The following is a 25,576-nucleotide window of genomic DNA, read 5'->3' on the forward strand; positions in this document are numbered from 1 at the left end:
CTGTGGCGGAGGCGCAATAAATCAGACAAAGCTGAAGTGGCACATTTTATATACCAACAGCTTCAGACTTCACGGCAGCACGGCTTTCGTTGGATGCACTGTTATAGACAGAGATACTGACCATCAGTTAATTTCGAGAAAAAAAGTCAGAATTCTGACTTTATATCACGCAATTGCGACAATATATCTCAGAATTTTGACTTTATAACTCGCAATTGCGAGGGCTTTTTTTTGGTGGCGGAAACGGGCTTCCATACCAAACCAAAGAGCACCAGATGGTTAAATAAATTGCATCGTTCAGTAGTAACTATAAAGGTCAGCATGCAGTGTCCCTCATGGAGTGGTGGTGGACTCTCTCCCGCACACGCCCACTGCCGGAGAGTTTTCATGAATCAGCAGATGAGTGTGTTCTTCTCATCAGTTCAGCTCGGCTCTCAGCAGCGGAGCATCATGACTCGAGCAGCTCTGAACATCAGCATTGCTTTTATTCTCCTTCTGTCCCGATGCTGCGACGCAAACCGCAAACTCCTGGTGTTCCTGATCGATGGCTTCCGTTATGATTACATGGACGATTTACAAAACCTGGCCGGATTTAGAGAGATCGTGGAAAACGGTGTGAAAGTGGATTACCTGACTCCAGATTTCCCCAGTCTGTCCTACCCAAACTACTACTCTCTAATGACAGGTGAGTCTTACCAACTTTTTATCTTCTTTTTCTAACTATTGCAATCTTAAATAGTTCCTTCTTCCAAGTTTAGGTGCTTTGATAAAGTACGAAATGTTACACTGGTGCTGCACACTGTACATATTTATAGTAAAGTTATTATACATGTTAAACAGGAGATTTGACCTTTATAATGCAGTAAGTTGAGATAGTGGGATGTAAGAGACTCCTGGAGCTCTAAATGATTTCCATATGCCTGTGAAGCAACACAAACATAATCATTGTTTGTTTGTGGTCTGGTACACATTTACAAGGCTTTAATGCATTCCTTATGTGAGATTTTATAGTACCTCAAAACAGTTCAGAAAGAGTGTAAAGGTCATTAAAGACACTCTTACTGTAGAACAATAGAGATCTGTTGATCTGAGATCTGCTCGCTCATTATTGTCTGAATGGGGTCATTGATTTCAGGGGCCAGAGCTTCTGCTCTCCACAATGACCGCAGAAAAACAGCTCCTCTCAGTCAGATTTATTCATAACAGGTGGAAATATCTGAGTAAAGTATTTTAATATTTTAAATAATTAATTGTTGAAACAAATATTGCCTTTTTTGTTTGTTTAATTTATTATTATTTGACACGCACACACAATATATATATATATTATCTAAAATCTTATTTATAAGATTTATTATATATATAAAATCTTATTTTTTATTATGCATTATTTTTATTTTTAAGTGTCCATTATATTTATGATTTTTAATGCATTACAAACTAAATATTTCTTAGACTACAGTAACATAGCATGAATTATAAATATTTAATAAAACCACTTCTAGATTTATTAATCACTGTTAGAAAGTATATGTAAATATCTGAGAGAAGTTTTTTCATATTTAAAAATTATTAATTTTTGAGACACAGTATATTCTTTTTTGTTTGTTTAATTTATATTATATCGACATTAATATATATATATATATATATATATATATATATATATATATATATATATATATATATATATATATAAAATTAATAGTATTAAAGGTGCCCTAGAATCAAAAATTTAATTTACCTCGGCATAGTTAAATAACAAGAGTTCAGTACATGGAAAAGACATACATTGAGTTTCAAAACCCATTGCTTCCTCCTTCTTATATAAATCTCATTTGTTTAAAAGACTTCCGGAAAACATGCAGCTCTCAACATAACACCGACTGTTACGTAACAGTCGGGATCATTAATATGTATGACCCCAATATTTGCATATGCCAGCTCATGTTCAAGGCATTAGACAAGGGCAGCCAGTATTAACATCTGGATCTGTGCACAGCTGAATCATCAGACTAGGTAAGCAAGCAAGAACAACAGCGAAAAATGGCAGATGGAGCAATAATAACTGACATGATCCATGATAACATGATATTTTTAGTGATATTTATCTTTCTAAATGTTTTATTAGCATGTTGCTAATGTACTGTTACACTGTAAACACTTGCAGTCTGTATAATTCATAAACACAACTTCTCTCCAGCAGTGTAGCATTAGCCGTTAGCCACAGAGCACTATCAAACTCATTCAGAATCAAACGTAAACATCAAAATAAATAATTTACTCACATAATTCGAAGCATGCATACAGCATGCATGACGAACATCTTGTAAAGATCCATTTGAGGGTTATATTAGCTGTGTGTAAATGCACTGTAATAGTCGAGAGCTCGTGTGGCAGGGAGCACGCCATTTAAAGGGGCGGCGCTGCCAAAATCGGTACATAGTTAATGATGCCCCAAAATAGGCAGTTAAAAAAATTAATTAAATAAAATCTATGGTGTATTTTGAGCTGAAACTTCACAGACACATTCAGGAGACACCTTAGACTTATATTACATCTTGTGAAAAAGCATTCTTGGGCACCTAAAATATATATATATATATATATAAAATGCATTTTATTTCTAATGCGCTTTTCTTAGACCCAAAGTGCTACATCACAGATTATAAAATAACAGCACTGACATTACAATAAGACAAGACATAATCAATTACAATAAGCAGCTCTAAAAAGGTGAGTCTTTAAAGAGCTCTTAAAACAGTCTAGTGTTGGAGAGTCTCTAATCACAGCTGGTAATGCGTTCCACACACATATACAAATATATATATTAATCATAATAATAATGCCATTGTAAAAAAGTAATTAAAAATTGCAAATTAAATGTTTGCAATCGCAAATATATTTTTCATCTTTATTTTCTGGGTTGTGTTTTAGATTTGATTATCACTGTATATAAGCAGATGGAATTAATACAATTAAATTAGAAATGTATTCCACTTAACCATGTCAAAAAGAAAAAAAAAAAATTAGCAATCAATTAATTTGTGAAGGAAACTGAACTTCTAATCTATTTTGCACAAGCACATTTGATCATGTTGACTCAGTGAATCTCATTCTGAGTGTTGCTGAATCATATGGTGAGACTGTGTGTTGTCTGAGCGCCACAGGGTTGCCAAGTCCATGGTTTTCCGCAGAATTGGGCTACTTTTAAACTTGCTGCAGATAATATTGGATTTTGTTGATTTTTTGGGGGATTTAGTTTGACAAATGTGCAAGATGAGGAGTTTTGTGAGGAAGGCCATTCGTAGAATTAAAACAGACAGTGTTTATGATTACTACTCAGGATGCACCGATATATCGGCCAATAATCGGTGTACTGTATTTCAGTATTTTGGTATATAATCTCATAGTGTTATTGTCACGTTAACTAGCCCTAAATTCAACATGAGACATTTCTTCACACACACACACTCGTAGTTCAAGCCAAGGTTGCCAGGCCTGCGGTTTTTCCCAACACTAAACATTATTTGTAGCGTCTCGCATTCAATAATCATAAACAGCTTTGTGCTTTGTTACTTCTGATAAGAAATAAAATCTCAGCTTTCATATTCATTCCATTTTGTTACAAAATTTTGTATTCCTCTTTTAATACAAGTTATAGAATGAAAAATAACATGCATGAACATCAGAAGGTATGTTGAAACATACAGTACAACTTACCGAAAATGAATCTCCTCATGTAATCATTCAATAAGTGTTTCAACCGCAGAGAGAATGAATAAAACTGCACTTAACGTCATATTTACCTCAGGAAAGATATCCAGTGTTCACAGTTTGCTAGTTAGCTATAAAAACACTATTTACTGTTAATTATATATGTATGCTTGAATAATTTGTCATGAAGACAAGTGTTTATGAAAACTCTTATGTGCAACTGAGTTGTATACAAACATTTCAGATTTTATTTGAGTGTGATTATTATATCTGAAAATAAATAGCTGAATATAATAGATGTTTTGTTAATTTGAACCTCTAATATTATAATAATGAGAGGGTTCACTGTATTGTTTGCATCATCATTAATTTGGAGAGATTTTTTTTCTTTAAGAAAACTCAAATTATCGGGTGATATCATTCTGAATAATCGGCTATCGGTATCTGCTGAAAAGATTTAGTATCAGTGCATCTCTAATTACTACTATAGTCATTTTTTTCAAGTTGAATTGTGTATAATGCATACAGTGACTGTAAAATATGTATTTTAGTTGTGCAAGTGGCATGTTTTGAGTTTTGATATTTTGGTTGTTGGGCTGGTTTTGTTATGCAGACCTGGCAACCCTGCCAACAAAAGCCATGCGGCGCTGAGCTCCAGCACACGTGTTTTAACTCAGCGTCCACCAATCACAGCAGCTCCGTGCCAACGCTTTAACGCTTTGCTGATGGCAGTTGTTTTGTTTGGGCACATTCCCCTCGCCACAAAGCTTCAGAAGATAGTCTGCTGTGACAACTGGGCTCGAGCTTTCACAAAGAAATCAAACAATGAAAGCAAAGCTGCGACACCAGACCCGATCACAGTGCAATGAATCTGTCTTAGAATAACATTCACTAATGCCATTATGATTTAATTTGAAAGAAATTAATAATTTTGTTTGCATTAATCTGATCAAAACTGAGTGTTAATGTTAAGATTTCAATTTCAAATAAATGCTGTTCTTCTGTTCATCAAAGAATATCACAAAAAATATGAATATGTTTTCAACACTGATAATAATCATAAATGTTTCTTGAGCAGCAAATCATCATATTAGAATGATTTCTGAAGGATCATGTGACACAAGACTGGAGTAATGATGCTGAAAATTCAGCTTTGATCACTGGATATAAATTACACTTTACTATATATTCACATACAAAACTGTTATTTTAAATTGGAATAATATTTCACTATTTTTACTGTATTTTTGAGCAAATAAATGCAGTCTTGGTGAGCAGAGCAGACTTCAATGTGCATGAACTGTTGATTCTGTTGAGCATAATATCACATTTGTGATTTATTAATGAAAAGTTTTATCAGAAGTTCTTTGGTTATAACATGCAGGACGGCCAAAGGTTCTTGACACACTGTTTTATAGCCGGTTTGGTGTCATTAAGAAGTGCATTTGTTTGTTTAATGTTTGTGTTTCTTGGAAGCGCTGACCCTGCTCTTTGCACTGTGAACATTTGTACAGTCAGCGCTTTAAATGTAAGACTTTTGGTTAGTACTGTGCAGGCAGTCAAGGATCATTTACCAACTCAGAACTCATTTAAAATGAAACTAAAAATTAACATTTGCATGGGTTCTTGCATTGAAATTCAAGGTGCTTGCTCATGTAAAACTCTGGGTGTTTGCCAAGGCCTTGCTATGCGGTTGCGAGTGTGTTTTGGGTGATGTGGTCTCTCTTTTAGTGTATGTTTATGGATTTTGTTTTGTGTCTTTTTTACATAAGATTACTTGGAACAGTAATAGACTATCATATCTCTCCTTAAATAGCTGCATTTCTTCCATAGGGATTTTAAAATAGTCTACGGGGGATTTGGGGGGGGGGGTCTGACCCCCCTAATGAATGCTTGATCCCCCCCGAAGGACAACAAAATAAGATGTTGGGGAGGAGTCAAAGAAAGTAGTCCAACTGTAATATAAAACATTACCTATAAATATGAAAATTGCGACATTGCATTTACAGTAGATTTGTTCGTTACATCATATTAGTCATTTTCTTTTCCGTGTGTGGTTTGCAGTTTTGAGCATTATAACCAATCACAAGTTTTTGTTGAGTTTAGGAATGCAATGTCCAAACAGAGGCGTTGTGATTAGTCACAAGGAGGGCTGCTCGCGCTCACTGACTGAACACTGACTCACTCGAATTCTCGTTTATCCTAAACAACAAATTGCAGAGTAAGTAGATGCAAGTAAGAGATTAATTTTGCAGCATAGAAAGTTTCAGAGGTTATATCGGGAGTTTTTGTGCAGAACTCACATTAGACTGAAGTCATGGACCGCTTCGGTGTATATTCCCAGTTTGAATTTTTTTTTTTAGTTTTTTATGCTACTGAAATAATCAATATTAATTCTTCTTTTACTAATCCAGAATATGATGTCTTGTCCTCACCAAAACATTTTGTCGACATATATATATATATATAATATAAGAGCGACAATCAACCATAATGATTTTGTCATGACATTGCAGCTTCACCTCTAGGCTAATGACTTCATGATTATAGGCATATATATGTATATATATATATACAGCTATGGAAAAAATTAAGAGACCACTCCAAGTGCAGAAATCAATGTTAAGTGGTCTCTTAATTTTTTCCATAGCTGTATATGCACACAAAATATAACTTTATTTAGTGTATAATGTTGCTGTTTGAGCATAAACAACATCTGCAAAGCTCAAAGTTCAATGCAAAGGGAGATATTTTCTACAACAAATGGCTGGTAGGGACAACAACAAGCTTCTTCCTGGGTTGGTGACATCATAAACCCTAAAATTTACATAAACCCCAAAAAACACAACAAAAGGGGCGGGGCCATATTGGGCTGCTTTAGAGAAGAGGAAGGGTTGTTGTAGTCGAGTGTTGTTGTCATGCCATCATTTTACGCCGGACTGCTTCACAAACGAGGGTCAATTCAACACAAAAGATGAACATGACGGCACATGCTAGTGGATGAGTTAAATTTATCCACTAACCATTCAGAAATGTTTCATTGTAAAAGTTGTAACTTCTTCCTGAGTCTCTCCATCAGTGTCGACTCCGGTTTGAACAATGTAAGGCTGAACACCGTTACTGACAATCCTCATTTTGGCTGCGTGAGATTCTCCAGCTTTGTTGTTTTTGAGCGACCGAAGCGTGAGCTGTAAAAGCTCCGCCCTATTTTGGAAAGGGGGCGGGAGCAGCAGCTCATTTGCATTTAAAGTGTACACAGTAAAATCTCCAGAGTTAAATCAACTCTGCTCAGAGTACATATGGTCCCTCTCTAAATTGTGTTAAAGTAACACTGTAGCAGAGTTAAAGTTAATGAGATAATTAAGCAATTAATAAGGCTGTGACTGAAGTCAGTTGTAGTTCTTGTGTTTCTGTTTTGTAGAATAGAGTACAATGTGGGGCCAGGGTTATTACAGTTAACTAAAACTGAAACCAGAAAAAAAATATTACTTGAAATAACATTAACGTTAACCCAAATAAAATATTATTTAAAAAAAACAAAAAAAACAAAACAAAAAACAACTTAAACTTATTTTATTTCAGCTAGTTGCCATGAAGGCAGCATTTCTAAAGTTAATGAGATAATTAAGCAATCAATAAGGCTGTGACTGAAGACAGTTGTAGTTCTTGTGTTTCTGTTTTCTTCAGTGATTCTGCTGCTTGTTAACAGCAGGTGTTCATCACTAATGCACAATCATCACTTAATTAATTGCTTAGTTATCTCATTAAATTTAACTTTTCTTTAGTGTTATTTTAACTAGTGTTGTCAAAAGTACCGGTACTTCGGTACTTCCAAGTCGGTACTGAAATTTCGAAAATGTGATGATACCAGCATTTCTGTTGTACCGGAAGTACAGAGATTCTGGGTATATTCACTGATAGGGCTGTGGCAGTATTTACGTGAATATGACACGAGTGCAGCACAAAGCTTTGTTTATAGAAGAAATAATAGGTTAGCAATTAAATGTGACATCGTATCCATGGAAATATTTTGGTTCATGCCGAATGAGAGAGGTACGCGAGTCCATACATTTAAGCTTTTCTGTTTTGCGAATCGCGATCTGGTCACCCGATTAAACAATATTCCATTAGTTATTCCACCGGACATGGAATCTCTGTTTATTTTCCCAAATCTTCACTCACGCATAAACGTTTCTTCCTTTGGTTCGCTTTTAACTAGGCATATTAAATTTGCAGTCTTTACTGTGGTAAAGTAGAAAAAACACTGTAGGACAGAAACATTTTTGCTTGCACGTCAGTTTCTATTTAACACAGTTTGTGCTTGTTATTAGACTTTATAAGGGTTACGTATAACGTATATTTGTATATAAGTTAGCGTGTTTCACACACCAGTGATTTTTACTTTCGTTTTCTCTGACAGCGCAAAATCAAACACAGCCTGAATATACCGAAATTGGTACCGAGAACTGTAAAATTGTCATGGTATCGGTACCGACTACTGGAATTTTGGTACCGTGACAACACTAATTTTAACACTATTTAGAGGGGGACCATATGTACTCTGAACAGAGTTTATTAACTCTGTAGATTTTGCTGTGTAAGTATGTGAATTGGGACGCACCTAAGGAATATCCATTAGGGCCTCAAAGGTGTGCTGATTGAAATCCACCCTTGTGTGCTGTAAATACTCATGAAGTCATTTTGCACTCATTTCCAGGACGCTACTGTGAGGTGCACCAGATGACTGGGAATTACATGTGGGATAAGGACACCTTGAAGGAATTCCTGATCGGAACCAATCCGGACAGCCGTCTGCCCCTGTGGTGGGATGGATCGGAGCCGCTGTGGGTCACCATGCAGAAACTAGGGAAGAGAGTCTACATGTACTACTGGCCAGGTCAGTTTATGTCATTAATAGAGTAGAATGTGGGGCCAGGGTTATTACAGTTAACTAAAACTGAAACCAGAAAAAAAATATTACTTGAAATAAAATAAACGTGAACCCAAATAAAATATTATTTAAAAAAAACAAAAAACAAAAACAAAAAACAACTTAAACTTATTTTATTTCAGCTAGTTGCCATGAAGGCAGCATTTATAATTTTTGTTTTTTTATTTTTTTTATTGACATATTTAAATATCTTAAACTAAAACATAAAATTAAATATTAAACATAATATTAAATAATTTTGAAGCATGTTTTAGCATTTTGCTAGCATGAATTAGCACATTGCTAACATAATTTAACATTTTGCTAGCATGTTTTAACATTTTACTAGCATTAACACATTGCTAACATTAATTAGCATTTAGCTAACCTGAATTAGCATGTTGTTAGCATTATTAGCACTTTGCTAGCATGCTTTAGCATGTTAATAGCATGAATTAGCCTGTTAATAACCTGAATTAGCATATTGTTAGCATGTTTTAGCATTTTGGATATTATGAATTAACATGTTGTTAGCATGATTAGCATATTTTAGCACATTGATAGCATGAATTAGCACATTTCTAATATGTTTTAGAATATTGTATATTGTATATTAGAATATTAAATATTGTAATTGAACTAAGGTCTAATCCTGGCTTAGGATAAGCCCTGTCTGTGAAACCAGGCCTATTTGAGTTATTTTAATGTCTGTTTATTTGATATATTTTAAGGTTTGCAACCCCTGTATTAATGCCCTGATTTGTGTGATATTAACTTTAAGACCAAATGTTGCTTTGCAGTTATTTTTATATTTAAAAAAATGACAAAATAGGTGATGAAAGAAGACTGATTGATAAATCAATTGCTAAAAGATAAATTGAGTTGCTGCTATGCTGTTGAAAGAGTCCTAATGATGTCACTTCCTATACATCGCAATGTTTATTTAGACATTTGGCCAATGTGACTTTATATGCGACTACAAAAATCTGTTTTTAACTGCAAAATACAACACCGTCCAGAAGTTTAGGGTTGGTAAGATATTATGTTTCTGAATTAAGTCTCTTCTGTTCACCTAGGCTGCAATTATTTGATGAAAAATTCAGTAAAAACAGTGATTTGAATCTATTTGAATAGATATTAAACTGTAATTTATATCCAGTGATCAAAGCTGAATTTTCAGCATCAATTCTCCAGTCTTCAGCATCACATGATCCTTCAGAAATCATTCTAATATGATGATTTGATGCTCCAGAAACATTTATGATTATTGTCAATGCTGAAAACAGTGATACATTTTAATTTTCACAATTCTTTGATGAATAGAAAGAACAACATTTATTTGAAATAGAATCTTTTGGAACATTATAAATGTTTTTATTGTCACTTTTGATGACTTTCATGCATTCTTGATAAATAAAAGTATTAATTTCTAAAAAAACAAACAAACAAAAAAAAAGTTACTGACCCCAAACTTGTAGTGTACAGTATAAACCATGAGTTTATCCACACACTGTGGTCACACTTCCTCCCATGCCAGACTCGTTTAATTAATCCTGCTGCTACTTTACATCAAAATAAGCTTGCAACATTTTCAAGTGAAGTGTAAAATCTCTGTTTGATAGAAGTATAAAGTATTTGAGTAAATGTAATTAGTTACTGTATCTTTTTGGCTACTTTGTAGTTGAACTGAGTATCAAAGATATTGGCAACTTTTACTCTCTACTTGACTACATTTTTGAGCAAGTAAATGTACTTTTTACTCCACTACATTTGTGATGAGTAATGCAATTACAAGTTACATTTTTCATGACACCAAACTTTTTCTGCAGCAGTTTGTTTCTGATATAATGAAGCGATATCGCCATCATTGAAGGTATTATATCTTGTGCGTTTTGCCTTTACTCACCCAAAACTTGTCATCAAGGATACTTTACGTGAATGTGAGCGCATTAGCAGGTCGTTTCTGATCAGAGGAGTTTGATTTATTAGATGAGGAATTGACTGCAGCTGCTGATGAGACTCAAACCAGCACATACAGTAGACTTTGACTATTTAATTAGGGGCCAAGCACCGAAATTGCTGAGGCACCTATTGTTATTGTTGGCGTTCTTTTTTTCTTTTTTTTTATTCTTCTTCTTCTTCTTCTTCCGCTCTTGAAGTCTATGGCAACCCATAGAACCGCTTGCGGGAAAGTTGTGAAATTTGGCACACAGTTAGAGGACAGTCTGACCGTTGTCCATAGCAAATTTGTCTCTATCTCAAATTGAGTCTCTATCTCAATCCCTCTAGCGCCACCAGCTGTCCAAAGTTGCACTTATGTTTATGTTAATAACTTTTGAATCGTAAGGGTTAGAAACCAAATTTGCCTCTGATTCCTTGGCTCTAGCCGAATCGATTGCACCATATGACGTCATTTCCGTCTTGAAAATTTTTCCGCCATTTTGAATTTTCTGAAAAACCTACTTTTTCTAACTCCTCCTAGGCCGTTACTCCGATTTTCAAGAAAATTTAACCAGATCATCTTCAGACCATGCTGACAAAAAGTTATGGAATTCAAGTCGATTCCTCAAACCGTTTTCGAAAAACACACGAACGAATTGTACGTAACGCTTGCGAAAATAGAAGTAAGGCTGTATCTCCGCAACGCTTTATCGTATTCAGACCAAACTTGGTACCTGTCATCACAAGCATGACCTGAGGTACCATGCAGTGTTTCGGCGCAGCGCCACCTACTGGTGCAGAGATATGAAAAATGGGTATTTTTGCTTATAACTTCTGATGGGTTTGTCCAAAAATCATGATCCTTGGATTCGGGGAATCATGCCGAGTCGAATGATATCCAATTTTCCCACTTCGGCCATTTTGGCCGTCGGCCATTTTGAATTTTGTGCTAAAATGCTGTATTTTACGAATGCATTAATGTATCTTTACAAAACTTGGTATGGGTCATCAGCACAATGTCCTGAAGGAGCCTGAGAAGTTTCGGCACAGCGCCACCTTGTGGTCAAAAGTTATAACAAAATTTACAAAAATGCTAATAACTTTTGACTATATTAACCGATTGTAATGAAACTGGTCTCAGTAGATTCCTTGGGTCATGCTGAGAACATAGGTATCAAATTCGCCATAGTCAGCTAAACTTCCTGTCCGCCATATTGTTTTTCTTTAAAAACCTACTTTTTCGAACTCCTCCTAGACCGTTGGTCCGATTTTCACCAAAATTGAACCGTGTCATCTTCAGACCATGCAGACAAAAAGTTATGGATTTCAAGTCAATACGTCAAACCGTTTTCGTATACCGGAGCAACGATTTTAAGGCATGATGCAAAACAAACTCTTGAACCTGTATCTCCGCAATGCTTTATCGTATTTAGACCAAACTTGGTACATCTCATCAAAATCATGACATGAGGCTTCATGCAGCATTTCATCGCAGTGCCACCTACTGGTGCGGAGATAAGAAAAATGGCTATTTTTGCTTATAACGTCAGATGGGTTTGTCCAAAAATCATAACTTTGGTCTCGTTGGATTCGGGAAATCCTGCCGAGTCGAATGATATCCAATTTTCCCACTTCGGCCATTTTGGCCGTCGCCATTTTGAATTATGTGCTAAAATGCTGTATTTTATGAACGCATTAACGTATCTTTACAAAACTTGGTATGGGTCATCAGGACAAAGCCCTGAAAGAGCCTGTGAAGTTTTGGCACTGCGCCACCTTGTGGTCAAAATTTATAACAAAATTTACAAAAATGCTAATAAGTTTTGACTATATTAACCGATTGTAATGAAACTGGTCTCTGTAGATGCCTTGGGTCATGCTGAGAACATAGATATCAAATTTGCCATAGTCAGCTGAACTTACTGTCCACCATATTGTTTTTCTTTAAAAAACTACTTTTTCGAACTCCTCCTAGACTGTTGCTCCGATTTTAACCAAAATTGAACCGTATCATCTTCAGACCATTCCGACAAAAATTTATTGATTTCAAGTCGATAAGAAAAACCATTTTCGTATACCAGAGCAAACCATTTGAGACATGATGCAAAATGACTCTAGAAGCTGTATCTCTGCAATGCTTTATCATATTCAGACAAAACTTGGTACGTGTCATCACAAGCATGACCGGAGGCATCATACATTGTTTCGGCACAGCGCCACCTACTGGAGTGGAGATATGAAAAATGATTTTGCTTATAACTTCTGATGGGTCTGACCAAAATTCATAAATTTAGTATGGGTCATCAGGACAGTGCCCTAAAAGAGCCTGAGAAGTTTCGGACCAGCACCACCTTGTGGTCAAAAGTTATAACAAAATTGACAAAAATGCGAATAACTTTTTTTTCTAATTGCTCACTGCTGCTGTTGGTCTGATGCTCCCAGCCATGTTGGCTGGCTTCTTGTGCCGTTTTTGTGCTTGGCCCCGTAATTGCTGCTTGCAGCTATATTTTTACTTAACTTTGTTTTATATATACGCTATATTGACAAGATCTTTTTGAAGGATATTGGTTTACTTGTGACCTTTCTGAGCTCAACTGAGACATGAGAGTTTGTAGACGTTTAAAAGGTTGTGTTGACCTTGATTTATTTCAACATTGAGGTGTTCAGATTTATTTTGATTTTAGAAAATAAACTTGATTTCTCATCTTAGAAATCAACTGTTTCTTATTTTCACCGGCATGTCTCTCAGGACTGGTGCATCAGTCTACATTCAGCATGAGTAAAATACTTAAGTACTGTTAAAATCAGACACTTTCAGACTTTTACTCAAGTCGTATTGGAATTGGTGACCTGTAACTTGTAGTGGAGTCATTTTCGATGTAAGCTATCTGTACTTTTACTCAAGTATGGTTTTCAGGTGCTCTTTACACCTCGGCTCTTTGATCTCTCTCACATGCAAATTAACTTACTGTAGGTCACATACTCTAAAGTGTGTTTCTGTCCGTTCAGGTTGTGAAGTGACGATTCGTGGAGTTAGACCCACATTCTGTGAGGAATATGTGTACAATCCTTCAGAGAAGAACCTGACCGACGCCATGGAGAGCGCTCTCAATATGTTAAAGTAAGATCAGAAATTATTAAATAGGAGCTATTCTGCTTTTTTCACATCTTCATCTTTCTTTAGTGTGAGCATGAAAAAGTCACACTATATCAGTGTCAGTGTTTCTGAACTCCCTGAAACGCCTCCATTGTAGTCTTGTAGTCAATATTCCTCATTTAAATAATTAATATGCAGAATAAAGGGGCGGGGCCTGGTTGAGTTAGTTAGTAGTGTGATGAAACTGGCACACAGGTCTCTTTAAGTGTGTTTGTTATCAATTGATGATTTTATTTGAATGTTTCATCAGGAGCAATAAAGCAGACATGGCTGGTATTTATTATGAGAAGATTGATGTGGAAGGGCATCACTTTGGGCCGCACTCTCCCGAAATACAGCATGCCATTCGCTCACTGGACCAGGCTCTCCAGATCCTCAACCAGAAAATCAAGGTATTTTTTACATAAAAAGATCAATATTTGCTCTACCTGTCCATCTAAAACACATTTGTATTTTGTCAGGAGAAGAATATGAGAGATGATATAAACGTGGTGCTGTTCTCTGATCACGGCATGACGGAGCTCAAGTGGATGGAGAAGGTCATTGAACTGGATCACTACATCGACATGACGCACATCATTAAAATGATGGACAGAGGGCCGGTGGTCAGTCTGTGGCCCAAACAGGACAGGTTTGAGGAGGTGAGCTCAACCTGTCTGACTTGTGTTTATTCATGACAACAAGACACCAGAAACAACACTTGCTTATTTTCCATCTGCCATTTTGAGGGGAAAAATACGCTTAGTGTCAGAATTCATTACTGTGAACTTTAACCTGCTGTCGGACTCATTCACATTTAAACTTTAACTTTCAGTATGTGAAGTATTGTATGTTTAAACACTGATGCAGTGGACTGATGATAAGATCTCATGAAACCTGTCAACAATGCATCACATAAGAGATTATATTTTGTAAAACAAAATTATAGTGTAGTGCTATGACCATAAAGATGTCTTTTGCATTTTGACATTATTTTGAATGAAAATTCTCCACACAAAAATCTCGTTCTCATTACTAAATGTGCATTTTTTTATTTAAATTATAAGATAATTATACATGGTGGTATTTGTTGAACTGCATTTGATTTATAAATTAAAGTTATATGTAATATAAATATAATTATATAAAAAGTAATTATTATATTACAAAACTTGCACAAAAGTCTCATTCTCATTACTATACTGTGAAAAAATATTTAAATTGTAAACTATTTATATATGGTGGTATTTGTTGAACTGCATTTATATAATATATGCATTTATAATGCATTTATATAATATAATATAATATAATATAATATAATATAATATAATATAATATAATATAATATAATATAATATAATATAATATAATATAATATAATATAATATAATATAATATAATATAATATAATATAATAACTATTATATTATATTGTATTACATAACTCACAAAAATCTCATTCTCATTAATACAAAAAGAATATATTATTTAAATTGTAAAATAATTATACATGGTGGTATTTATTATATTATATTATATTATATTATATTAAATTATATTATATTATATTATATTATATTATATTATATTATATTATATTATATTATATTATATTATATTATATTATATTATATTATATTATATTATATTATATTATATTATATTATATTATATTACAGAACTCTCACAAAAATCTCATTCTCATTAGTACAGTGTAAAAAAAGAATATATTATTTAAATTGCTAAATATTTATACATGGTATATAATATAAAATATAATATAATTAATAAATATTATATAAATATAAATAAATATAATATAATAAATATAATTCATATAATTCATAAATATAATAAATTATAATAAATACAAATAAATAAATACATAAATAATTATAATATAATAAATATAACAATAAATATGATTAATATAATTCATAAATATAAATATAATAAATAAATCTAAATAAATAAATATATAATATATAAATATAATATAATATAATTGTTTTTAAATCATTATTCAAAATAACAGGAAATACAAGAACTCAAAAGTTTAATTCCTTGTTTTTTCTTCAGAGGCTTAAACTGACAGTGTTTGAATGTTATTTCAGATATATCAGAACCTGAGCACAGCGGACAACATGAACGTTTATAAGAAGCAAGAGATCCCAGACCGCTACCACTACAAGAACGGCAGGTTCGTCTCGACGCTGACGCTGGTGGCGGAGCCGGGATGGTTCATCACAGAGGTCAGTGAGGCTATTCTCCACACAATCTGTCCAGAATGTCCCTGTTTTATGACTGGAACAATCCAACCAGATCTAGATGTAGATATCGATGCTATATTGTCACTTATTTGTGCTTATCTGTGCTGTTCAATCTCACAGTGTCATAAAGCAACTTACACCATCTGTTCCAGCAGGATGTGGAATTTTCCCCACCACTTGTGACCCATTTAATATGTTGTTTTGTTCATTTCCAAAAGGACCTCTGAAAGGAATTGCTTCAGTTTTGTCTCAGTCTTGCACATAAAGTCCCATTTTGCCCAAAAACAACAGTGTTCCTCATGTGTGCTTGGCTGTTATAACAGATTATCTCACTGATGCGGCATTCGGTTACTACATAAACATCGCCGCTGCCCAAGACCCCGGGATGAAGAAGAGATTAAATGCGTTCCAACATTGAATCCAAACGCTGACTTATGCCTGTTATTTACAGAATAAAGGAAAACTGCCCTTCTGGAAGAACGGCACAGAAGAGGCGGAGGGCTGGCAGCACGGCTGGCACGGATACGACAACGAGTTTGTGGACATGAGGGGATTTTTTTTGGCACAGGGACCAGGTGAAGTTCAGCAGACCACACGTTTATTTTGCATAATAATATTGTTAATAATAAATAAATATTTATAAAATAATTATTAATGTATTTAATTTAAATATTTAAATAAAATTAAAATAATTCATATATAATATTGAAAGTATTTTATTTAAAATAAATATAAAAAATACTAATTTTATTTAAATTTTTAAATAAAAATATTTTTTTGATTTTATTTTAAATATTATTTTATTTTACGCCAGAATGTGTTTTTTTTAAAAGAAATAAAAAAAATTTTTTTCAGCAAAGATGAGTCAAATTTTAAAGTTTTATTTTGTAGAAACCATGGAAACACCAAAGACGCTTTAATATTTACATGTTTTAATAGACAAGGGAACAACTGTTTTGATATATTTATAGACAGAAAACTAATTATTGTTATATGGCTCAACACGTTTAGTCTTATTGTTTAAATCTAATTAGATTTTCTGCAAGTACCATGCTTTACCATGCCTCAGAGAAAAACACTATTTTGTGAAGTAGCTAACATAGCATAATCAGATGCAGCTTTATTTTTAGTAACAGTAATACAGCATTTTCTCCATCATACAATACGTTTTTAAATTAATTGCATGTCATTTATCAACACAATCATCCAGCATTTAATCTGATATTGTAAAATGGATCTATCTTACTGCAGTGTGTAACAGTGTCTCACAGCAGCCGCCGAGTGAACGCACAGAGTAACGTTATAACATCATTTTCAACACTCTCAAATGTATCTAATATGATAAACAGAGCTGCGTTTCCTCATACTCATGACCGGAAAAGCGACTGTGTCATAATAAAAGTCCCGCTGCTCGTGAGGCGTGTGTTGATCAATCGCTCCAGCTCCTCGTTCAGCTCCACAACACTCGCTCCTGCTCTGCTTCACACTACAGTAACCTTAATAATCACATCCATGAACATGATTTCTTCCCGAGTCCAATCCCAATTATTTTCCACCACCTATGAAGTGAAGACCACATATCCCAAGATTCCGCTCTAAAACTTGGCGTCATCAAGCTACGCCTCTGTTTTGAATAGGCTTCTAACGACCTCTAGTGGACACAATTATTACATATTGTACCTTTAAGCACCCTCGTTAGGGTATCAGGTGTCCTTCTACGCTTAATGCAGGCAGCATCTGTGGAGGTCTTTTACTCCTCAGACTTTTATACTAATTTTTCATTAGACATTCCAACTTCATATTACTCATCAATTGATCAATGTCTATGATCCAATCTTCCTGCTGAAGGTGTATCAATCTCTGTATCTCTTGCTTACTAAGCCTACGCTGTCGTCTTCTTCTAGCACTCTTCCTCTTCTTCGCTGAAGTCTTCGTCTGGCTCACCTACGCTTTTTCATGCTCTATTCATCCATATTGTTAACCTTTGTGGTTGGTTACAATCATCAAACTCAAAAACCTAACTTTCACAACTGTTGCTTAGTCATATTATCTTATAACAAACAAAGGAAGTATTGCAGTTACTTAATTTCATAATCATTTAAGCAATATCAACATCAAAATGCAAAACAACATTTATAATGTTACAAAATATTCTATTTTAGATAATCTTTTTGAACTTTCTATTCATCAAAGAATCAAGAAAAATTTATTTTATAACAGTTTCCACAAAAATATGAACTGTTTTCAACACTGATAATAAATCATCATATTAGAATGATTTCTGAAGGATCATGTGACACTGAAGACTGGAGTAATGATGCTGATAATTCAGCTTTGATCACTGGATATAAATTACACTTATATTGACATAGAAAACAATTATTTTAAATTCTAATAATATTTCAAAATTTTTACTGTATTTTTGATCAAATAAATGCAGCCTTGGTGAGCAGAAGAGACAAAAACAATATATTCGAATTATATTAGAATTTATTATAATATTAAATTATATTGTATTATATTATATTTATTAGTTATTGTGTCTTGGGTATTGGACTCATAAACATAATAACTGATATTAGTCTGCTACTAACTCATCAAATTATCATTTCGATGTTTTATTTTCTCTCCAGACTTCAAGACGAACTTCCGCGCCGGTCCCATTCGAACAGTAGATGTGTATAACGTCTTGTGTAAGACGCTGGGGATTGAAGCGCTGCCCAACAACGGCTCCTGGTCTCGGGTGGAGTGTCTGATGAGGAGCTCGGCCGCTGCCGTAAGGGCCGCTCTGACCTCCGGCCTCCTGCTGCCGCTGCTGCTGCTGCTCACACACTCCGTCACCTGCTAGAACATTCCACCATCAGATCAGAAGATCCATGAAACACTTATTAAATGCCTTAGCGTGTGCCATGATGATGTCAGATAAATGCCAAGAAAAACAGTTTTCGCTGCACTGCCTCTATTTTTGAGTTGTAAGTATCATTGAATGCTGATGGATTTGTTGGTGTTGGATGAACCAATTTGCACATTTACACTGAAATTTGACCTGAGGTCAAAAGATTTATATTTTAGCAAAATATGATCTTTTATTATGTAATTTCCTCCATCTGTTGTTATTCAGTCTTAAAGGGTTAGTTCACCCAAAAATGAAAATAATGTCATTAATGACTCACCCTCATGTCGTTCCACACCCGTAAGACCTTCGTTCATCTTCAGAACACAAATTAAGATATTTTTGTTGAAATCCGATGGCTCATAATATTAATATTAAACCACTGTACTCACATGAACTGATTTAAATATGTTTTTAGTACATTAATGGATCTTGAGAGAGGAAATGTCATTGCTGGCTATGCAGGCCTCACTGAGCCATCGGATTTCAACTAAAATATCTTCATTTGTGTTCTGAAGATTAATGAAGGTCTTATGGGTGTGGAACGGCATGAAGGTGAGTAATAAATGACAGAATTTTCATTTTTGGGTGAACTAACCCTTTAACACAGGGCAGATTTGTTTTATTTTCTGATCACTGTAAATGACTAGTTTGGCCAGTGTCTCCTCTCTGTCGAGATATGTGCTGTTTCAAATGTAAGGCATTGTATTGTTATTATTTGTTTAATTTCTATAACCATAGATTATCCATCTTTCTTTAGTACAGGGTTTGTACTCATTTCTTTCACAATAAAATATTTTTTATTTAGTAACTACATTTGTTCATTCACATTTATCTGATTTAAATACTCACTATTAGGGGACTATTATTCTATAATATGTGCTTTTACAGCAGCGTTTGACAACGGTGAACTCGTGACCTCTCCCGCCACCTGCTGGTCTGGCTGTGAACTTCAATGAGCTCATGTTTAATGTTATTCATTTCACACAATATATTCGTTTATTTTTCACCTTTATTTTTATTTTTCAACTTTATGTATTTAATTATAAAATACTTTTAAAGATGAAGAATTTCTCTTGAAGTTTTATTTTATCACAGGTCATTTTAGATCATGAAAAAATATATATTTTTGAAGACTTGACTTTGAATAAACTGGTTAATTTAATAATAACTATAAAGAAAACTATAACGACAGTTATATTAGCGTCACTCTTTGTCGTCTACCGCTTTAAATGTTCGCGCTCTTTAAAGCAGGATGGATTCTGATTGGTTGTCAATGTTTTTATCATTCATTAGGCGGGAAAAAAATAGTTCTGAATTGAGTTGATTCAAACGACATTTTATCTGTGCTGTTATCGTGATAGTTGTTGTTTGGACTATTCTTTTATATTTAAAACTATTTTTATATCCATATCTTCATGGAACTAGACAGAAATGACCGAAACTAAACTTTATTATCTTATTTGCGTCCAGTAGACTTGTTTCTTTTCAGTTGACCAGGTGAAGAATAATGTTCAAGATGGACGGTAGGTGGCGCAAAAGATCATTTATTTGCAGAAATCTTTAAACTCAAACCTTGTTAAAGGGATAGTTCACCCAAAAATGAAAATTCTGTCATCATTTACTCACCCTCGGGTTGTTCCAAACTTGTATACATTTTTGTTGTTATGTTGAACACATAGGAAGATGTTTTAAAGAATGTGGGAAACTGAACAGTTTTGGGCCACCATTGACTTCAATAGTATTTTATTTTCCTACTATTGAAGTCAATGGTGCCCCAAAGTGGCCTGGTTACAGTACAACACTTGTAAAAAGTACAACAGTTTTCTTTTCAGAATTATACCTTTGTATTCAAAGTACTTAATAATTTTTAATTTATTAAAATTTTTATTTAAAATATTTTATATTATTCTTAATTTTTATATTACGTATCGATGCTATTAATAATAATAAAATATTTTCACTAAAATAATAACCAATGATATGCCATTAACTGATGTGCTCGCATTTATAAATCTGCCTTTTCAAACAAATCATTAAAGGATTAGTTCACTTTCAAATTAAAATTTCCTGATAATTTACTCATCCCCATGTCATCCAAGATGTTCATGTCTTTCTTTCTTCAGTCGAAAAGAAATGAAGGTTTTTGATGAAAACATTACAGGATTATTCTCCTTATAGTGGACTTCAATGGACTCCAGAAGGTTGAAAGTCAAAATTACAGTTTCAGTGCAGCTTCAAAGAGCTTTAAACGATACCAGACGAGGAATAAGGGTCTTATCTAGAGAAACCATCGGCCATTTTCTAAAAAAAATAAATCAATTTTATACATTTTAACCATAAATGCCCATCTTGAACTAGCTCTCTTCTTCTTCTCTATTAGAAGTCCGGCAGTGTAGACACTGCTAAGTGTATTACTGCCCTCCACAGGTCAAAGTTTGAACTAAATTATCATGTACAATATGCTAGTGCAAGTATATAACAATTAGTTCAAACTTTGACCTGTGGAGGGCAGTAATACACTTAGCAGTGTCTAAACTGCTGGAAATCAAATAGAGAAGAAGAAGAGAGCTAGTTCAAGATGAGCATTTATGGTTCAAATGTATAAAATATTTATTTATTTTTAGACAATGACCGATCGTTTCTCTAGATAAGACACTTATTTCTCATATGGGATCGTTTAAAGCTCTTTGAAGCTGCACTGAAACTGTAATTTTGACCTTCAACCGTTTGGAGGCCATTGAAGTCCACTATATGGAGAATAATCCTGGAATGCTTTTATCAAAAACCTTAATTTCTTTTCGACTGACGAAAGAAAGACATGAACATCTTGGATGACATGGAGGTGAGTAAATTATCAGGAAATTTTAATTTGAAAGTGAACTAATCCTTTAATGATTCAACAAAACAAAAAACAAAAAACAAAAAAAAACAGCAACAACCAGACACCCAAAGTATGTTATAACCAGTCTGGGTCATGGATTTTTTAAAAAGATTTCCGTTTAAGACATTTCAGTGTTGTTTGGCTTCATTGTGTGTGATTTATGGCCTACTCGAGGCCCCTTAGTCGCTGTTCTATCCTACTATTGCAAAGCCGTTGTCTTATGAATATTAATCAGATAATGCTGACGTTGCTTGGTAACCTTCATCTAGCTTCTAGTCAAGTGACTAATTACTATTCATAAGGCAGTTCTTACATTCCCTCATTCGCCAACTGACTACCGCCTACGCACCAAATAGCCAATCATTCTGGGCTATTCAGCAAACGTCATGCTGCGTAATTAATATTCATAAGCAATCCCTTTTCCATAGTAGAACTCGCAAATTCGCCACTCGAGAGGCAGCTGAGGATCTGAGCGGAGCTGAGATTGCCTGTCAACGCGATGGATCGAGAATAAGTTTAATTTTTTTGGTCATATTTTGGATCAAATGCGGTGGATAATGAAAATATAACATCTTTATTTCACGTTTGAGGCGTTAAAGTTAAAGTCCTCGCGCGATGTCTCTCCGCTGTGTTTGTGTTCGCGTCATCATCATCGTCTCGAGATGTTTTGATATATCTGGATGAGCTTATGTGGACGTCAGGTTTGTTTGCTCTAACTTAACGGCCTTTGTGTGCACTTGATGTGCCTTATTCATTTGTGGAGGATTTGAATTAGCAGCCATTTAAGCGGTTCTCGAGCCCGTTAGGTGATCTGCCGATCATCATTTCAGCTGCTCAGATGCAACAGTTGCACGTGCATTTCTTGTGTCTGGATCATCTAGTGTGAATTTAATGCACACAAAATCTGTGCTGTGAACTCGAGCATGCAGCCTGTCTATTGTGGTGCACACGTGAGGACATGTCATTTCCAGCAACAGCAGCAGCAGCATCATGCATCCTGATGGCCGAAGCAGCAGCAGCAGCAGCAGGTCGGGTGTCCTCATGCCCAGCGCCGTCTACCCGTCTCTGGTCGTCGGCATCGCGGCGGCGGTGCTGCTCTTCCAGCTCGGCTCCGGAGGACTCACTCTCACCTCGTTTTTCCTCAAACTCTTTATTTATGTGTCCTTCGCCTTGTTCTGTTTCCTGCTGGGGAGTTTCGGGCTGCTGGTGAGGAAAAGCCCCTTGAAGATCAGCAGCTTCGACACCACTAAGAGACAGTCATCCAAGCTCGCGGATCTGTTCAATAAGTTAATGGTAAGGCTGATGATGTCACTTCACAACACCTACACAAATACAGACAAACAACAATCCACACTCTCACTGTGATTGCTTCAGAGAATGTGACTGTGTCTGATGGCATGTACAGATGGATAGATAGACTGACATTTAGATAAGATTAAGATATTGCAGGTAGATACTGCAACAGATGGATAGTAATGACAATTTGTAGTGAAAATGTGTGTATGTTATATATATATATATATATATATATATATATATATATATATATATATATATATATATAATAAAACACACACACACACACACACACACATTGATAAAAATTTGGGACCAAAAATTATTCAGACACTTTGACCTGACCATGTTTTGCTTAAGTGTTTTCTGAGATAATTAAGATTATTTTTTCTGACACAGTTTAACTCTGAGATCTTGTCATATTGTATTACCATTTTTTAAAACTATAGTGAATAAACTGTATTAATGAATGAAATGTTCAAGGTGTCTGAATACATTTTGGTTTGACTGTATATGTATATATGTTTGTGTGTGTTTGTCATATTTTTTTTCATTTGCACACTTTTATGTTAGATGTAAATAATCACAATTAATCAATATGACAGCACACACATTACTATTTTTAATGTTTTTGAAAGTCTCTTATGAAAGTAATGGCTGATGAAAATTCAGCTTTGTATGACGTATATTAAAGTATATTAAAATAGAAAACCATTATTTTATATTTTAAAAATATTACAGTTTTTTTCTGTATTTTTCAAAAAATAAATGTAGCCTTGATGAGCATAAGAGACTTCTTTCAAAAACATTAAAAATAGTAATTTGTCCCAAATTTGTCTGGGACTGTATGTATGTGTGTATATATAGCATTAATATTAATTTTATGTAAGCAATAAGGTATGAGAGGCTGTGCTGTATCGTGAATAAGTCACGGCTGAAGGGCGTTGTTAGACATGAAGTGGAGTAACCCCTTCAGCCGTGACTTATTCACCATACAGCACTAGCCTCTCGTACCTTATTGCTTTTATAAAACGGTTACCACATAATACAAATATTAAAGCCAAAAATTTGTAAAAATGCAACTTTTATCAAGTAAAATCACTAAAAGCTTTCCTTCCGCCAGAAAAAATAGTCCCTGACCGTGAACAGCAACAGAAGTTACAATTTTATGCCATTAGATGGCAGCAAAGAGTGTCTTTATGAGTGTGTCAGTCAGTAGCGAAGACTTTTACATTGAAACTTTTACACTGAATTGTTGTGAACACGGAACAACTGACAGATGCTTTGACTAGCGCTGTCAGTCACGGGAAAACTCCTTAACTGTTAAAAGGACAAGATATTGCAGCAGACATTTAAACAGATTTTTTATTATGAACATAAATGACCTGAAGGAAAATGCTAAATCTGAATGCAGGTAGAATGCTTGTGAAGAGTGTTGTGTAGTGATACACAAAACCGTTGGGTGAAGCAGTCATAGCCGTGTTTTATCGTTTACCTATAGCCCAATCAGAATCAAGGACAGGAACTAACCATTTATATATATATATTTATATATATATATATATATTTATATATATATATATATATATATATATATATATATATATATATATATATATATATATATCACACGTGCCGTTTTATTGTTTATACACAATATCTAAAATAAAATAAGTTGCCCTGTATAATTGAGTTTTTTTTTTATAATATATATATATATAATTAAAATTAATGTAAACATTTAATTGAATGTAATTTTAAACATTTTTTCCATTTTAATGTATATATAAATAATACATAAAATACTCAGATGGTAAACAAGAACACAAATATTGGACTATAAAGACTCAATATAAACAAAAGAAAAAGTTACACAATTTATCGGCAAACATAGAAAGCCCCACCTTTAACAAATCAGTCCGTTTCTTCTGGAATACGCCCCTTTTTGTTGCGATTGTTTTGTTGATCTCAACCTAATAATTGTTATAAGTACTGCATGTGGATCCTAAATCGGTTTGTTCTGTATATTCCACATAAGATCAATTGAAGGACAGTTGTAACTGCTTCTTTGTTAATGAGTGTTGTGTTTGGGTGTCATGAGTGATTTATTGTCTTCCTGCTCCGTAGGGCCGGTTCTGTGTTCCCCTGCTGGATTCAGCCCAGACCAGGAGGGTCGTCGTTTCTCTCAATGTGGATAAAGCCCTTAAAGAAGGTGAGCAGTCTCTAGTGGACTAAAACCCTTATTTCTTATTTATAAATACTGCACAGGAGCCTGTGACATCAGCGTGCAAACAGGAAATGGTTACCCCATTAAATCGTCACCCTGTGAACTTCAGTGTGTGACTCATAACTAGTTCTTGTTTGATCGGTGATTGTGTGAAGTCGGTTCATTCTGATGGTGTTTGTCACAGACCTAAGCATCTCACAGATCCGCCATCTGTAGCTCCGCTCTCCGGAGGGACACGTTTCCTGTTCAGATCTTCCATTCATGTTGATCAGTTTAATA

General features: G+C 34.4%; 2 protein-coding genes across 2 annotated transcripts in view; both read left to right on the forward strand.

Moving 5' to 3' along the window:
• Nucleotides 1-337: 337 nt before the first annotated feature.
• Nucleotides 338-20,041, forward strand: enpp6 (ectonucleotide pyrophosphatase/phosphodiesterase 6). The gene is made up of 8 exons (XM_067383701.1): nt 338-685; nt 8,435-8,614; nt 13,598-13,709; nt 13,996-14,137; nt 14,207-14,386; nt 15,842-15,979; nt 16,449-16,572; nt 18,631-20,041. The coding sequence occupies exons 1-8, from the start codon at nt 388-390 to the stop codon at nt 18,843-18,845; spliced, it is 1,389 nt and encodes a 462-aa protein (XP_067239802.1). The 5' UTR covers nt 338-387; the 3' UTR covers nt 18,846-20,041.
• Nucleotides 20,042-21,954: 1,913 nt separating this feature from the next.
• Nucleotides 21,955-25,576, forward strand: part of snx25 (sorting nexin 25) — a 58,592-nt gene continuing 54,970 nt past the window's right edge. The window contains exons 1-2 of the mRNA XM_067393396.1: nt 21,955-23,067; nt 25,198-25,282. Coding sequence (XP_067249497.1) covers nt 22,765-23,067; nt 25,198-25,282 — 388 coding nt within the window. The 5' untranslated portion in view covers nt 21,955-22,764. The remainder of the gene's footprint in view (nt 23,068-25,197; nt 25,283-25,576) is intronic.

The sequence above is a fragment of the Chanodichthys erythropterus genome, chromosome 1 (assembly GCF_024489055.1).
Source record: "Chanodichthys erythropterus isolate Z2021 chromosome 1, ASM2448905v1, whole genome shotgun sequence".
In the NCBI taxonomy this organism is placed as follows: domain Eukaryota; kingdom Metazoa; phylum Chordata; class Actinopteri; order Cypriniformes; family Xenocyprididae; genus Chanodichthys; species Chanodichthys erythropterus.

Excerpts from the sequence above, each read along its gene's own strand:
- enpp6 (XM_067383701.1), top strand. The coding sequence starts at position 388 with ATGAATCAGCAGATGAGTGTGTTCTTCTCATCAGTTCAGCTCGGCTCT. Across the intron at positions 13,710-13,995 it reads AGCGCTCTCAATATGTTAAA|GAGCAATAAAGCAGACATGG; the intron begins GTAAGATCAGAA and ends ATGTTTCATCAG. Across the intron at positions 14,387-15,841 it reads AACAGGACAGGTTTGAGGAG|ATATATCAGAACCTGAGCAC; the intron begins GTGAGCTCAACC and ends ATGTTATTTCAG.